The sequence below is a fragment of the Martes martes genome (genome assembly GCF_963455335.1).
Source record: "Martes martes genome assembly, chromosome: 3".
Taxonomy (NCBI): Eukaryota; Metazoa; Chordata; class Mammalia; order Carnivora; family Mustelidae; genus Martes; species Martes martes.
This window is the reverse complement of record NC_137890.1, coordinates 2,403,785-2,419,832: the sequence shown is the minus strand read 5'-3', so window position 1 is coordinate 2,419,832 and position 16,048 is coordinate 2,403,785. Positions and strand designations below refer to the sequence as shown.

The 16,048-nt window shown below is 62.2% G+C and overlaps 1 protein-coding gene across 1 annotated transcript in view; it reads left to right on the top strand.

Annotated features, from left to right (window-relative positions):
• Positions 1 to 12,097, top strand: part of COL4A2 (collagen type IV alpha 2 chain) — a 157,558-nt gene extending 145,461 nt beyond the window's left edge. The window contains exons 35-48 of the mRNA XM_080797954.1: positions 343 to 406; positions 603 to 677; positions 2,342 to 2,449; positions 3,130 to 3,237; positions 3,916 to 3,987; positions 4,259 to 4,384; positions 5,280 to 5,396; positions 5,924 to 6,085; positions 6,197 to 6,295; positions 6,635 to 6,781; positions 6,924 to 7,040; positions 7,671 to 7,862; positions 8,843 to 9,129; positions 11,127 to 12,097. Of these exons, the coding sequence (XP_080654080.1) occupies positions 343 to 406; positions 603 to 677; positions 2,342 to 2,449; positions 3,130 to 3,237; positions 3,916 to 3,987; positions 4,259 to 4,384; positions 5,280 to 5,396; positions 5,924 to 6,085; positions 6,197 to 6,295; positions 6,635 to 6,781; positions 6,924 to 7,040; positions 7,671 to 7,862; positions 8,843 to 9,129; positions 11,127 to 11,384 (1,932 nt within the window). The 3' untranslated portion in view covers positions 11,385 to 12,097. The remainder of the gene's footprint in view (positions 1 to 342; positions 407 to 602; positions 678 to 2,341; positions 2,450 to 3,129; positions 3,238 to 3,915; positions 3,988 to 4,258; positions 4,385 to 5,279; positions 5,397 to 5,923; positions 6,086 to 6,196; positions 6,296 to 6,634; positions 6,782 to 6,923; positions 7,041 to 7,670; positions 7,863 to 8,842; positions 9,130 to 11,126) is intronic.
• Positions 12,098 to 16,048: the final 3,951 nt, after the last annotated feature.

The window sequence follows — 16,048 nt, the reverse complement described above, 5'->3', positions numbered from 1 at the left end:
CCTGAAGTTTAAATGAAGTTCTCGGGATGGGACCCCGCACAGTCGTGTGTGCGCAGCCAGACGGGGCGGGACGCGGGCAGGCGTGCGTGTCACCACCACCGTCGTGACCGATGTCACTTCCCTGCGACACCCGTCGTCTCTGTTCCTAGCGTTAGTAAGCCCAGTCGATCCGGTAGAATCTGCTGTTATGCGGGAAAACTCGAGGGCTTTGCTGCAGGTCGATCAGATTACAAACCTGGAGTGTCGGTTTTAGCCAGGTAGCTGGACAGGCTAAACCTCCAGGGTTACCGGCTAACCTTGTGAACACCTTCTGAGAGGTTTCCACGTCTGACCTCGTTCTAGGGCGACAAGGGAGCTCCGGGGAGAGCGGGCCTGTATGGCGAGGTCGGCCCCACCGGTGACTTCGGTGAGTATGCTGGGACGTGACCGCGGGCCGTCCGCCATCCAGAGCACCCCGGGCAGGTGTGGTGGTCAGACCCGGAGATGCCTGAGGGATTTCGAAGCTAATTATTCCTATGAGGAATGTAACGTGACAAAGTTGCAGAACTAACCACCTGCCGACGGGAAGGCCTGTCGTCAGCCGTCTTTTCCGCCCACCGCAGGTGACATTGGAGACACCATCAACCTGCCAGGAAGGCCTGGGCTGAAGGGGGAGCGGGGCGTGGCCGGAGCCCCAGGTACGTGAGTCCTTCCCGCCCCTTCATCTCTGCGACAGCCCCGAGCCCCGCGGGCGGCTCCCTCACGTGCTGGGTCACTACCGGTGTGGCTGAGCCACGTTTCAGGGAATGGTTTGACGTCTTCCAGCCCATGGGCAAGCAAGACGCTGGAGTTGTTTATTAAACGAAACCTAAGACCAAGTCAGGAAAGCTCTGTCCCTGAAAGGGACATTAGAGGACAGGAAGCAGATGGCACAGTGACCAGCGCGTCCTGTAAATCGGGAGGGGCTTAGCAGAGGGCAGTGGGCGTCAGGCCAGTCCCCAGAGCAAGCGGCACGTCTAGGCCCGGCGCCTCGTGTGACGAGGCGGCACTCCTTCCTCCCGTCAGAGCATCCCACAAGTCCAAGGCCGACATTCCTGCTTGCACGCATCTGGGACAGGTGCCTCCTGGGGGTTTTATCTCGGGGGATCCCTCCCTGCTTCAGTCCTAGTGGCGGCCCCGGAGGGGGAGAGCGCGTCCATTTGCTTGGCCAGTAGGGCGGCTGCTGAGCCCTGCTTTGTCTAGCAGCAGCGCCAGGGTGGACGGGGGTTCAGCCTAGCGCGGGATCAGAAAGGGGCCCTCGTCAGTGGCTCCGCAGGGCTCGCTGCCGATCTAGACTCTGGTCTCCCGGAGGCTTCCCTCGCAGCCCCACGGGTACCCTGGACTCGCTGAATGGCCCCTTCTCAAGAATTTCTCGGACAGTTTGGTCTAGAAGAGCAGGAGCGTGAGGCCATTTTTGCTCCGTAGCCACGGACAAGGACCCCATCTCCCATCTATTCAACTGGAAACATGTCAGGCACGAGAAGCGGCTCCCCACCGGGAATCGGGGCTGTTCCCCCTTGAACGTTTCCGTGTCACTTACCCACCGGCCCCGGAGGCAGAGCCTCCCTCTGTGTGCACGGCCAGGGGACCGGATCTCAGGACCCCAGGGTCCTGGGCACATAGGGGCCGTGACGTCAGGCACCCTCGGGGTGCGTCACTGTCCCTCAGATGGGAGGAGGTGCGCAAGAGGTCAGCCGCAAGGCTGACCTGGACAGCCGAGGGGGCGCCCGAGGGAGCCCCAGCCACATAGGCTCCCACCCAGGAGGGGCCTCGGGGCACCGGGGTTCAGGCCCGTCCTCGGGGGGATGACGCAGGTGGTTGTGAAGGAAGACACACCCGGCAAAGGGAGGTTTGGAGCAGATTGTGATGACGCTAAAGTAATCAGTAGAAACAAGCAGAGCTGCTCCGTGGTTGCTCTTCAAGACCCGGAAAACACGTGGGCCTCTCCCGCGGGCTCGGGTGTGCTCCCGGCAGGGCAGCGGGCTGCCTCCAGATCCGGCCATCCCGAGAGGGGACGAAGGGAAAGCCATGATGTGTCTTCTGGCCAAGGCTTGAAGGACACACGAGCATTTCCGCGGTGTCCTGGGGGTCGCCCCGGTCAGCCCCACCTGGCACACGGGCACGGATACCAGGACGTGGGGCCACTGACTTAGAGACGGTATTAGGGAGGGAAGGATCACGCTCCGATACGCAGCCCGTTCACAGCAGAAGCACCAACATGGAAAGACAGTGTCCCTTTCGGGGTGTCCCCCTGAGCCCTGCGAGGGCTGGGCCCCAGGGACACGGCACCTGCCCTGCTCCAAGCAAGACTCTGTGCTTCCAGGTCTAAAGGGATTTTTCGGGGAGAAAGGAACAGTAGGCGAAGTCGGCTTCCCCGGGATAACAGGCGTGCCCGGCGTCCAAGGCCCTCCCGGAGCCAAAGGGCAAACAGGTATGACCTCTTGCCGTCCCATAGCCTCCCGGCGTGCGCCCTCCCCCGCACGGCTGAGCCTCCACCCTCCAGGCCCCCCCTGAGGCGCCCAGGGTGTCTGTGTCCCTGTCTGCTGCGACCGCACTCTGCCCCAGGAGGCTGCCTCGTGCGTGTTGCCCGTGACCTAGCTCTGCCTTAGAACCAAACTCAGGGGAGGACCAAGCCACAGGCCCCGGGGGACACGCAGGGGGCTGACACACGTGCTCGTGTGGCCCAGTGTCTGTCTGCCCATGAACGCAGACCGAGTCCTGGTTCCGGGACCCCTTCCGTGCAGCTGAGTACGCGGAAACGGGTTTGCAGATCCCGAGTTAAGGCGGAAAGTGAACCGGGGACTAGTTTCGAGCTACTTTCTTGCTGCGGCTTTTGCTGTGTTTCACCTTGCTTGGTGTGGGACCTGGGGACCCTGACGCCGATCCTCCCGAGTCTCCGGGTCCTCGCTGCACCCCTGCTTGGATGACAGGACGAGAATGGGGGAATGCAAGCCGCTCTCTCTTTGGCAAGGCTGCCCCACCCCCAGTGAACCTGAACGTGGGGTGATTCCCAGCTGGAAGGAAGGCCGTCCTCTCCCACGATGCCCTCCTCCTCTAGCGAGGACCTGAATTGGGGCTCCAGTCCCACTTAAGGACACGTGTGTCCCCCAGGCTTCCCAGGACTGACAGGCCTGCAGGGGCCCCAGGGAGAGCCAGGGCGGGCAGGACGGCCCGGGGACAAAGGAGACTTCGGCTGGCCCGGGATTCCAGGCTCCCCAGGTAAGAAAGAGCATTTCTCCCTTCGCAGAGACTCGACACACGGAGTCACTCTGAGCCAGCCTGGCGGGCTGGGGAGGGGCCCTGTTGGCCGGCCGGGCTGACCCCTCTGGTCGGCACCCGGGCAATGCTGACGTGGCCAGAAGCCAGTGTCCCCGACGTTCTGTCCAGGGCTGGCCGGAGCTTGGGGGTCACCCGGCCCAGCCCGGGACAGGCCCTCAAGGGCTGTGTTGCTCAGAATGAAAGGGGCCTGCCCCCCCCCACACTCACTGCCCACATCACAGACGGCATCGCCCCTGCCTCCCGTGTCTACTCTAGTGCTGCGTGTCCTCGGGAATCCAGAGAGAATGGAATCCGGCCGGACAGCTGGTTCCAAGCGAGGTTCTTACAAACCAAACCCACAGAGTGACTTGGGGGCGTCAGGGAGAAAGGACACACCACTTCCAGTCCCCTCAAGGCTGTGAGGAATCTGCAGATTCTAGGAAAACAGGCTCAGTGGGAAGTGCGTCTCCTGGGTGACACACACGTGACTAATTTACAAGTCACGCTGTGTGGAACGTGCCAGGCTTCTGAGTGAATCGGACGGGTGACCGTGGACTAGCAAACAGAAGCAGATCTGAGCCAGGTTAGGGTCGCCTTGCTCTCTGGTGCGCGCGGTAACCGTGAACGAAACCCGCACAGGTTTTCCCGGCATCCAAGGCGTCAGCGGCTTGCACGGTCTGCCAGGCACCAAAGGCTTTCCGGGATCCCCAGGTACCCGACGCTGCCCTGGCCACGCCGCCACACCCAACCGTGGGGGAGGGGGCGCTGAGGGGCATCCCAGCCTCAGGGGCTCAGGGATCAGGGCAGCTCCCCCAGGGGCCACATGGACAGGGGCCCCGGTGGTTCTGCGGACCGAGAAGGGGTTTGGCCACCATCAGGTCTGGGGCACGGGGGCTGCCTGGCCAGCTGAAATCTCCCGCTTCTGCAGATCAGCCTGGCACAGGTGAGGAAGCTAATGTCACTGCTGTTCTCCCCGCCGCAGGTGCGGACATCCACGGGGACCCCGGCTTCCCTGGTCCTGCCGGGGACAGGGGTGACCCAGGAGAGGCCAACACCCGCCCAGGCCCTTTCGGAGCCCCAGGACAGAAAGGGGAGCGAGGAGACCCAGGTGAGGCCGAGCACCGCCCAGTGGCACCACCTGCATCATACTCCATTACAGCCCATCGGGGTAGTTACTGGAGCGAGGACCTAGGGTCGGTCCAGCAGCACGTGTCTAGGCGGGGGCAAGGATCTAGGGCAGAAATCGCCTCTTACTCGCATTTATACGTCGGGGAAATGCCTGCCCCAGAGCTCAGTGTCCGACAGCTGTGTGTCTGTCTGGGAGGACGACTGTGACCCTGTAACTATTCCTGACCTCCGCTGAGCTGTGCGCCCCAGAGTGTCCCTGGCGTCCCCCGATTCATCCCACAGCTTACTGTCTGTGCAGCATCTGTTTTCCAGAATCCTTGTCGCCCCTGCCAGGGAGCCTCTACACTCCAACCGAGGGTCCTGGGACACTCCTTTTTAAAGCAGCCGTCCGTTGCGAGGCTGCCACCCTGCACGGAAGTCACGGCAGCCCCGTGACCGGTGACTTCTGTACCGATGGGTGGTGCTGCCCGCTGGACCGCAGGCTCTGGCCATGACCGGGGAGGGGACTCTCCACTAAGACACCCTGTTGACACTGAGCTGAAACCGGGCTGGGGCCCAAGCTAGCGCAGGGTGGCCGCAGCAGGGACTGAGAGCATCCGTGTGGCCCAGAGGCCTCATGCGGCCAGGACTGGCACATCTGGTGCCAGCACCAGGGCTGGTGAGCAACGGAGCCAAGCTCTCAGGGCCACATGCTGTCCCAGCCGCATCACCAAGCTCGATGCACAGGGCCCTCCCCAGACCCGGCCTCGGGCACCTCCCACCACAGCCTCTCCGTGGTGGCCCCGCTGCGGGGCAGGAAGTGGCGGGGAGGGACACCGTCGATCGAACCGTGGGATGCTGCTCCTCAAACAGGTTTCTTCTGTCTCCCTCCCAAGGGGAACGAGGCCCCATCGGGAGCCCCGGACTTCAGGGCTTCCCAGGTGTCACGCCACCTTCCAACGTGTCTGGCTTACCTGGTGACAAAGGGGCGCCGGGCATATTTGGCCTGGAAGGTAAGCAGGACTCCCGTCTCTCCGGGGGCAGAAGCTGGCGGGGACTGTCTTACTTTGGGGATGCAACAGACTCCGTCTCCTCCTTGAGGACATTGTGCAAAGTGAAATAAGGCGCACGGGAGGGGACGGGCGCTGCGAGGCCACTGGCTCACGGCCTGAGAGTGCTCGGATCCACAGCCGGAATGGAGGAAGCTGGGGCTGGGGCTGGGGGAGGCGGTGGCGACTCGCTGACTCCCGGGAATGGGGCTTCAGTTTGGGAAGGTGAGGGTTCTGGGGTGCATTGTGGCGACGGATGTACTCCATGCCCCTGAACCGAACGCTTAGAAATGGTTAAAACGCTAAGTTTTAGCGTACATATGCAAAAACAGTCATCCGGTGTTAGACCAGCCAGACCTCCCCCAAACGGGTGACTTTGCATCTGGCCCCCGGCACCTCCTACAGCATGTCCTGGCGCCCCGTGGCCCAGCCTGCGTCCCAGCCCGTGCCTTCCTCCCACATACCCTGTTTCTCGTGATGCGCGTCCACAGGTTACCGAGGGCCCCCCGGGCCGCCTGGGCCTGCTGCTCTTCCTGGAAGCAAAGGAGACGAGGGGAACCCAGGAGCTCCAGGAAACCCCGGGACCAAAGGATGGGGCGGCGACCCTGGGCCCCAGGGCCGGCCCGGCGTGTTCGGTCTCCCCGGAGAGAAAGGTAACAGTGTCCCCCGAGGGCTCCTCAACTTAGGGAGGCGGCGGCACAGGTCAGAGACGGCTGGAGCCCCCGCCACACAGGCGAGTCCTCCATGTCCTGCTTGTCTCGAAGGGCCCAGAGGGGACCCAGGATTCATGGGAAACACAGGAGCCACCGGGAGTGTGGGCGACCGAGGCCCTAAGGGACCCAAGGGAGACCGAGGACTCCCAGGTAAGTGGCCATTCGCACCCCTGCAGACCCCCGTCTCGGGTCAGCTGCCACGGGGAGTGGGCGTCGGGACTGTCCCTGCCCCCCAGGCTTGGGGCCTCCTCTGAGGGCCCCCTCTGTCACGGGGACCTGCCGTCGCCTCCGCTGCGACATGGTGAACGACACGGATTGCCGGAAGAGCTGTGCGGCTCTGAGACGGGTTAGAATCCGTCTCGTCTCTGGAGAGCCGCGTGGTTCCAGGAAGCTCCACCAACGGACTCAGCGGATAAAACAACGGACCACAGGCGAGAGCAAGAAAGCCACAGGGTTTTGTGCCAACTGGGTGTTCTTCTCCCTTTCCAGGTGCCCCCGGTTCCGTGGGAGCCCCTGGGATTGCAGGAATTCCCCAGAGGATTGCCATCCAGCCGGGGCCAGTGGGTCCACAGGGAAGGAGAGGCCCCCCGGGGGCACAGGGCGAGATGGGGCCCCAGGGCCCCCCAGGAGAACCAGGTGGGAGACCCTGCTGCAAAGCTTTCATGTTTGCTTTGTCCTCACTGTGGTTTTCTGGCTGAAAAGGCTTCGTTCAGCCGCAGTGATGCTGAGCCCCATCCTGTGTCCCGCGCTGGTGACCCCTGGTCCTGGGTCTCTGCAGGTTTCCGCGGGGCTCCCGGAAAGGCAGGGCCCCAGGGGAGAGGCGGTGTGTCTGCTGTCCCCGGATTCCGAGGAGACCAGGGGCCCATGGGACAGCAGGGGCCGGTGGGCCAGGAAGGTGAGTGATGGATGACGAACGCGGACAGAGGGCAGGGCCCTCCTTCCAGGTCTGGGAGGGAATGAAATGGCACCAAAACGAGCAGAGAGGAGAGGCCAAGGCAGCAGCAGGGGAGGGAACGTCCCGTGAAGAAGTGATGACAGTGACAGTGTCCATGGAGGGGAGGGGTACGGAAAGGCAGGCTCGACCGGGACGGTGGATTCCAAGCATTTGAAGGGTCGTCTTGCTGGAGGCAGACTGGCCGTCCTGCTGTGCTCTGGGCCAAGTCACCCCTGGGAGGGCGTCACGGGAGGCCAATTTCTAACCCAAAAATGCCCATGCATGCAGGGGCTGCCTGTCCCCAAGGGGTCCAGCCGGGTGGAGGGGCGTGGCTCTCGGGCAGAGGAAGCCTACGTGTGGGGTTGGGATTGGACGCCGGTCCTCCTTCTGGCTCCGAGCGTCGCAACGCCTGGCCTCTGGCTCAGCACCCTGGCGGATCAGGTCGTCCGCAGGACGCTCTCGATCTGCGAGGGGCAGAGCCAGTGAGGGCCGGGCCTCGGGGAGAAGGCAGGCCGCAGCCGCAAGAGGCGAGCCAGGTGGGCTGAGGTCCACGCAGCAGCTGAAAGGCGGCCACTGTCTCCCGGGATCCAGGGGAGCCGGGCCGCCCGGGGACCCCCGGCCTGCCAGGCATGCCGGGCCGCAGCGTCAGCATCGGCTACCTGCTGGTGAAGCACAGCCAGACGGACCGCGAGCCCATGTGCCCCGTGGGCATGAACAAGCTGTGGAGCGGGTACAGCCTGCTGTACTTCGAGGGCCAGGAGAAAGCCCACAACCAGGACCTGGGTAGGTACCGCCGCCTGGCCCGCGCCGGCCCCAGCGACGTTCGCACTCAGACGGCCCAGCTCCTGGGATCCAGGGCTGCCGCCTGTCCCCACCGTGGGGCTGCAGAAAACACGAAAATGGCCTGTGAAAGCTCTGACCCTCAGGTCAGCACCCCAGAGAGTGCCCGACAGCAGCCTCCCCGGGCTCCGGGGTGCCCACCCAGCCCTCACCCCCCGCCCACCCCCTGCCTGGCCCCTAAGCCACCAGCCCCTTGTGTGGGCTCTGAGAGCAGGCTGGGGCAGCCTGGGCCGCAGGCAGAAGCCCTGGGAGAGCAGGTAAGAACGTGTGTGCACACGCCTGCTTGAAGGAAGCCTGGTCGCCAGAAGGAATTCAGATGCCTCCCGGGCCCATAGCAGGCGTGTGGCAAGCCTCCGCTAGAAGCAGGGGTGTGCAGGGAGGGCACCTTCGTCTGTGGCGGCTGCAGTCAGGCCAAACCCCAACAGTCTGTGCACATTCCTGTCTGCACCTCCTGGTCCAGCCGCAGGGCGGGGCCTGCTTGCTGTGGGGCCACACCCTGGGCTCTAAGCGGGGCCCGGCTCTCTCAGGTCTCACCCAGCCCTGCCCTGAGATCAAGCCGATCTTTGTACCTTACTAGGGGTGGGTGGCTTACTTGGGGTGGGTGTGGCCAGCCGTCCTTCTGGGAGGGCCCCTCAGGGTGTGCTAAGCCGGGCCCTGTCTGGATCCCACGGGGGATTCTTGGGGCTGGTGTGTTAAGACCCCCAGCCAGCGTGTTTGTTCATAAAGACCCACTCCCTGCCGACCCAGCCTCGTCCAGAGGCGTGCGTGACAACTTCTGGAAGAGCGGGGCAAAAACACCAGGTCTGAGGCCCCCCAGGCGGCTGCTGGGTGGGCCTGACACCTGGGGAGCATCGTGGGTGGGCCTGACACCCGGGAGCAACCTCCAGCCTGCTTGGCTGTGACCCTGGGACCCCTCTCCACAGGGCTGGCAGGCTCCTGCCTGGCGCGGTTCAGCACCATGCCCTTCCTGTATTGCAACCCGGGTGACGTGTGCTACTACGCCAGCCGGAATGACAAGTCCTACTGGCTGTCCACCACCGCCCCGCTGCCCATGATGCCCGTGGCTGAGGATGACATCAAGCCCTACATCAGCCGCTGCTCTGTATGTGAGGCCCCAGCCGTCGCCATAGCAGTGCACAGCCAAGACGTCTCCATCCCCCACTGCCCAGCTGGTTGGCGGAGTCTGTGGATTGGATACTCCTTCCTCATGGTACGTGGTAATTGCCCACTTTCTCTCTGAGCATGGAACTGGGTGGAAATCTAGTTCCTCTCACCAACCACATGCTGCCTAGGGAAGCAAGACAACTGCCTTTGTAAGAATAACCACACAGGACAGTTGTTCAGGTTGTGCACTGCACAAGGGTGCCCGGCCAAGGGGATGAGAGTTGGAACGCAGCCTGCACTTTTGCCTACACTTTGCTAACTGAGCCATGTTAGGCATGGGCTGCCCCCACCCAGAAGGGGCCCATGCATTTGCCACCATGCCTTTGTGTGGGATATAATCAGGATAAACTATACTACCATGGTAGTGACCCTAAAGTTTTCCTGCTTACTCCCCCATGGCAGGGAGAAAGGAAAGTCCAGCAGGGATAGTGGGCCTTGTGTTGCGTTGATAGTTATTGTAACTGTCATAACTCCCAACTATGTTGACTAGACACTCAATGTGTTAAATATTTCATAAATTATATACATATCATAGTCTGTACATTGTAGGAAAAGAGAAGTATTGCTGTCTTACTGTTTTTAGAAGTGCTAGTGCTGCGTCATTTGAAGCAGCAGAATCCTGAGTTCTGTGCAAAGACAGGCACATGGTCTGCTTTCCAAGAAGCTGACCCTGTAGGTGACTCTTGAGGACAGACAGAAAAACCCCTTTTGGTCGCATGTGACCATCAGGGAGCCTTGCGTGTAGGCATAAGCTGTGTTTCCTCTGATGTTTTAACTTGCTTTAGAAATTCAAAAACAAAAATGCACCTTCTCCCTTACAAAGGGAGGGATGCAGTCCCAGCTCTGAGGCTCCCTCCAGCTGTCCTTCTACTCCCCGCGTGGTCTCAGCTCCTTCACACCAGGTGGGGCAGGAGGCGTCTGCTCACACGAAGCAGAGCACGGCTCTGGGCTGGGGAGCTTCTTCCGTGCCGTGAGCAGAAGATTCCAAAGCTTTCCCTTCCTGTGGTTTTGTGCGGAGAGGAGAACCCAGGTTTCCCACCCGTCACATCCCAGGACAGCCTCTCTTGCTCCCCGGGTCCTGTAGCCACAACCACTCCCAATGCACAAACCACAACCCGCGCCTCCACGCCAAGTGGCGCGTGTCTCCAGGAGCCTCCCGCGTGCCTTGGCAGGAGCAGCCACATTTATGAGACCAGGAGAGGGGCCTGTGACGCTGGGCCCGCCTCCCCGCCGCAGCCGCCCGCTCATCTCAAGCGGCTACTTGTTGTGAGCGGTCCCCCGATGGAAACAGTGATTTTCACACAACTCACCTGTTTGTGACAGACAAATCGGCAAGCAGGGATCCTCCACGCTGCGCCCGTCCCCGCTCCAGAACCACAACCACAAGCCGAGTTGGGGCTCGAGGGGCCACTGTCCTTGCTCCTTTGTTTGACCTTACCCGCCTCCCAGGCTGACCTACACAATGGCTTTGTTTTCTTTGTGTTTTTTAAGATTCTATTTATTAATTAGAGAGAGAGACTGTGAGAGGGAGCACAGGTAGGGGGAGTGGGAGACGGAGAAGCAGGCTTCCCACTAAGCAGGGAGCCCGATGTGGAGCTCGAACCCAGGACCCCGGGATCAGGACCTGAGCTGAAGGCAGATGCCCAACAACTGAGCCCCCGAGGCGCCCCTATTTTTTCTGTAAAAAAAGGTTAAATTCTGGTATCGCAGCTGCTGGGCAAACACTTCATTCCTTGAGTGGATGATGCGGGAGATGGTATTTTCCCCAGGTGAAGTCACCGGCATCCACTGGCCGTAACCCGCTTCCGTTGTTCTGGTTTTCACTTAACCACCCGTCGTGGGCGTGGTCTCCGGTCCCTGGGGCTGCTGTCCACGGGCCGCCCGGCCTTCGCTGCGCCCCTAGCACCCGAGCGTGCTCCAGGCGGGCTGTGTAGATGAGGGCAGCTGCCCCGGGGCTGGGGAGCCGCGAGGGGAAGTGCCTCCCAGCCCCGGACTGTCCCCCGAGGGTGCGCTCACCGCCCGGCCCCGTCTCCCTCTGTGCAGCACACGGCCGCGGGCGACGAGGGCGGCGGCCAGTCCCTGGTGTCGCCGGGCAGCTGCCTGGAGGACTTCCGCGCCACGCCCTTCATCGAGTGCAACGGGGGCCGCGGGACCTGCCACTACTACGCCAACAAGTACAGCTTCTGGCTCACCACCATCCCCGAGCCCAGCTTCCAGGGCGCACCGTCCGCCGACACCCTCAAGGCCGGGCTCATCCGCACCCACATCAGCCGCTGCCAGGTGTGCATGAAGAACCTGTGAGGGGCCGCGCGCCGCGGGGGCCGCTCCGGTGCTTCCTCGTAACCCGTTACCTCAGAGGGCGCCCCCGACGGAGCTCCTCCTCGCCTCCGAAAACCCGGTGGAGAGGCTGCCAAAGGAATTCTGCACCCGCGCTTATGCCAAACAGTCCCTGGCCTGGCCGTGCTCGGATGCCGGTCCCCTCCCCGCCGCCGGCGCTGTCCCGCACCCCGCACCCCTGTCTGGCCACAGTAGACTCTCCGCTAACTTCTCCCTCCGCACCCGGGCAGTCAGCGCTTCCGAGCACCGCCCCCGCCGCAGACGGAGCTCCCGGGGCCGGCTGGTGTGGACGAAGGAAGCCTGAGCTCACCGCCAGGTCCCCAGGGCGGGGTCTCCGGCCCCTGCGCCAGCAGCTCTGTTTCCTCCCGGAGACCACTGATGTGGCTTTGAATCCCCTCAGGAAAGCCAGGCGTGCCTTTTCTTTTAAAAGACTTAGCGGGTCCTGCGGGGGCTCCCGTCCCGCGCGTCCTTGCAGACCCCCTGGTTTGGGGGCCCCCCGAGGAGCAGACCGCAGCTCAGCAGCTGCTGTCAGCCCCGCCACCGGGCGGCGCACTCGGGAACCCACCGCCCCAGGTGGCCCCGGGGACTGAACCTCTGTCCTGGGTGACTTGTACGCCTCTGACTCATCTAACCTCTGTAACGACCACAGAATAAAAGTTGGTTTTGAGCTTTTTATACCCCGTGTTGTTGGCTGCCTTCACTCACGTCCGAGGGCACAGGTGGCCGGTGCGAGCCCCACGTGGGTGAGCCGGTCCCCGCTCTGCTTCTCCCGAGATTCCGCAGAAGGAACCCAGGGTGTGGCGCTGCCATTCGTGCTCAGGGAGCCGTGCGTGTTCCCATGCCCCGGCCACCACTCGAGGGAGCCGTGCGGGGACGCTCGCGATGCCTCTCAGGTGCTTCTCACCTGAGGCCCCAGATCAGATCTCCGAATGGCCAAGAAAGCTGCAGGCGCACTCCGGCTTCCATCTCTCTGGAACCCGGCTGGTCTTCGGGAGTCCAGCTCAGAATTTATCTTTTCCCTTTAAAATTCAATCTCAGGTTAAACATTTCTAATGGGAATTTCCACGTCGTAAGGTAAGCATCTCGCCTGACAACGTCGTTTGAAATATCCCAGCAACCACCTTGACGTGCCTTCCCCCAAAAGCTGACCAGGACAACGACTCTCCACAGGAGGGTTATTTGGGGACATGAGCCCCAATTAGGGAGTGGAAGGGGCCCGGCAGAGTGAACCCAGGAAGGAGGACACCTTCCTAAGGGGGTAGCCGCCATGGGCAATCTAGGGCTCCCTCCTGTGGGCGCCCACGGAGGAAGACCACAGGAGGAGCCTCACCTTGTGCAGCCTAGGCACTGAAAAGGGACGTTTCCCTCCGCCAGCTCTTGCCCCTTGTGGTCAGGGGCTGCCTGCGACTGTCCGGTCCCTTGTGCTCCCAGGTGTGCGGGCTGAGCGGGATCCCAGGTGGAGGGGTGCTCCCAGGTGAGCAGCATCCCAGGATCCCAGGTGGGGGTGTAACACCCAGGTGCACGGCCCGAGCGGCATCCCAGGTGGGGGTAGTGGAAAAGCAGCAAAGCTAATGTAAGATGCCATGGGCACCACCTTATGCTGGTGGTTTCTATAGCAACAGCTCTAGCACCCCATGGGAGGTGAGGCTTGAAGCCAGGGTTTGAAAAACGCCCAGCACAGGGGTCCCCGCAAAACTCATGGAGGCAGCTCTTTATTCCGGACTCCAGTCCCCAAGATCAAGGGGCAGCCTCGCGGTGTGTCCCGGTCCTGAGGGCAGCTTGGCTTGGGTGTAATGCCATGAAGGACGGGGCGCTGGGGACCCACACGCTCCCTAGTGGATCACAGCCCCTGACGGGCTCCCCATCTGCAGACTGACCCTTGTGGGACCGGGGCAGGGGTGGGGAGGGAGATCTTGCAGAATACAGGCGACTCCCGGGAGCCTTGCCTCCCTTCCACAGCTCAAGTTCAAGAGCAAAGGGCAGCTGCAGTAGGCCAGCTCCGGAGCTCTGGGTCATGTGATGGCGTAAACTGGCCTACCGCAGCTGTTTCCAGAGCTCTGAGCACTGGGGTCGGAGTCCAGGCTCTCCGTGGTGGGAGTGGGGACCCATGCTCTTCCCCGGGCTGACTTACCCCTAATTCTACACAGAAAGGGAATTCTTGCATCCGGGTTATGGGGACTCTGGGGGGTCTCCCTCCCTGCCAGTACCTCCCACCCTGTCCCAGGACAGGAACCCCACCCCCACCACCTACAGAGGCGCGAATGTGCGAGGCCACCAGAGGGCTAGGCCAAGGGTGGAGGGTGGGAAGTGCTTCCGGAGATCACACACGCTGTGTCTGAGGGATGACGGGGCCCCTCCCCGGGCCAACCCACCTGGCTCACCCTGCCCTGGCCCTGCTTCCAGCCTTCCAGGCCGTCCCAGTACAAACAACCGGACGCGGGGGCCCATGGGGCACGCCACTGGTCCTGGGCAGCAGGTGCACAACCGACCCGACCTTGAGAGGGAGGACCCAGCAGCACACGGAAGGCACGTGAAGCTGAGTCAGGTCTGTGGGGAAACCGGATGCTGGCAGTGGGGCCGGCTGGACACCCGGGTGAGGGTTTTCCTCGCACACAGGCAGCTCTGTCAAAACCGAGTTCAGAAATGACAAAGTTGGGGGCGCCTGGGGGTTCAGTGGGTTAAGCCACTGCCTTCGGCTCAGGTCATGATCCCAGGGTCCTGGGATCGAGCCCCGCCTCGGGCTCTCTGCTCAGCGGGGAGCCTGCTTCCCTTCTCCCTCGGCCTGCCTCTCTGCCTACTTGTCATCTCTCTCTGCGTCAAATAAATAAAAACCATTAAAAAAAAAAAAAGAAAGAAAAAGAAATGACAAAGTTGTACTTTTTAAGAGGTCAGCCTCACAGCCTGTGCTGAGGGGGAAACAGGGCTCCCAGCTCCCAGATTACAACATTCCCAGCCGAACCATCCAGGCTGCTGCTGCCCCACACCCCACCTCAGGCGCCCAGAAACATCCAAGGAAGAGACGTTGTGGAGGAGGACCATGGAGAGAATGCGCAGTGGCGGCTCTGAGACCAAGGACAGCAACCTAACCAGCTGTCCGTGGCCTCCCCACCCCACAGCAGAGAAAAAGAAGGAACATTCGAGGTCACCAGCTCAAACCCACATCCAGCCAAGAAATTCCCTGTGTCTCCACTGGTTGGCTCACCGACCGGAGCGACCTGACGCTTTCCCAGTGCTGACCGGGTTCCCTGTGTGAGGACCGGGCCCACACGGTCAGAGCTGGGAACCCACGAGCCGGCTGGGACCCACGGACCGGGCTGGCATCCAAAATCCACCTGAGACAGAGCCCACGTGACGCCTATTTTTAGGACAACGATCAAGGGTGAAACACTTCCGTGTGGTTGATGGCTGAGAACGCGCCATCCCTGCGCAACCCCCAGAACACGTGGCCAATCGGGGACACAAGCTGGGGGTGCTCAGGGCAGACGGGCAAGAGAAGCAGGGAACATTCGGGGGAAGGGGTCACGGGAACCCAGCCAGCCCTGCCTTCCAGCGGGGACCACAGAAGACTTGCCCAGGACACTTTCTCCTGCGCAGGCCACAGAGACAAATCCCAGGGCCTCTCTGGCTGGTGCCACCTGGCTGGTGGCAGGTTTCGAGGGCAGATCACTAGCAAAGGGATCATTAAACCAGCTTGACGACTCACAGATTCATTTTCACTCTCCCATGGGCTCTGCTGCGGGACTGAAGTCTGAGGCCTCTGGATGGGCTCGAAGAACCCGGTGTCGGAGTGGGGGAGCCCCAGGCAGGAACAGGAGGCTGCGCTCGCTCCGTCCCGCAGGCTGGCTCGCGCTCGCGCCTGGAGACGGCGCACGGCAGGGAAGCAGAGGGGGCCGTCTTGGCAGGAGCCGCAGCAGACCGCGGCCCTCAGCGCAATCACCGCTCTCTTCCCCCAGAGCAACGACTCACGAAACATACTGCTTTCTTGCTAGCCTCTGCCACACCTCTGTTACAGACGACCGAACCCTCGTCTCCCCCAAAATCCGTCTTTGGAAGCCCAGACCCCCAGTGGGACAGTATTTGGAGGTGGGGCCTTTGGGAGGTCCGGGGGTGGGGTCCTCACGATGGGACTAGAGCCGTTGCAAGGAAAGAGAGCCCAGAGCTCGCTCTGCCCACTCGTAGACACAGTGAGAAGGTGGCGTCTGCAGGGGAAAGGGGCCCGACCAGATCTGCCAGCCCTGGACCTCCACTTCCAGCCCCCAGGGCTGCAGGAGAGAGATGCGCCCGGCCTGCGTGTTGTTCCAGCAGCCCACGTCGGCTGAAACGCCCCTTAAATTTCTCAGAAACAAACCCTGCTGCCTCATACCCTCCCTGTCTTAGAATCTCCTGGCGACAAAGCCACCCACCCACCAAGCACGGGAAAGGGGACTTCCAGGTCAGTAAACGCCCGTGTGACCCACGAAGCACACCTGAGCAGAGACAAACCTAGATTTCTGTTCCTGGAGCTCATGTCTCGAGACCACGACCAACGGACCGATCTAAACATTCTGCAATGTCTAAGGGTCCACTGCAGGTTTAAAGACAGAGGCGCTAAACTCACAGCCACCTCCCAGGCGCCCCCAGCAAGGGCC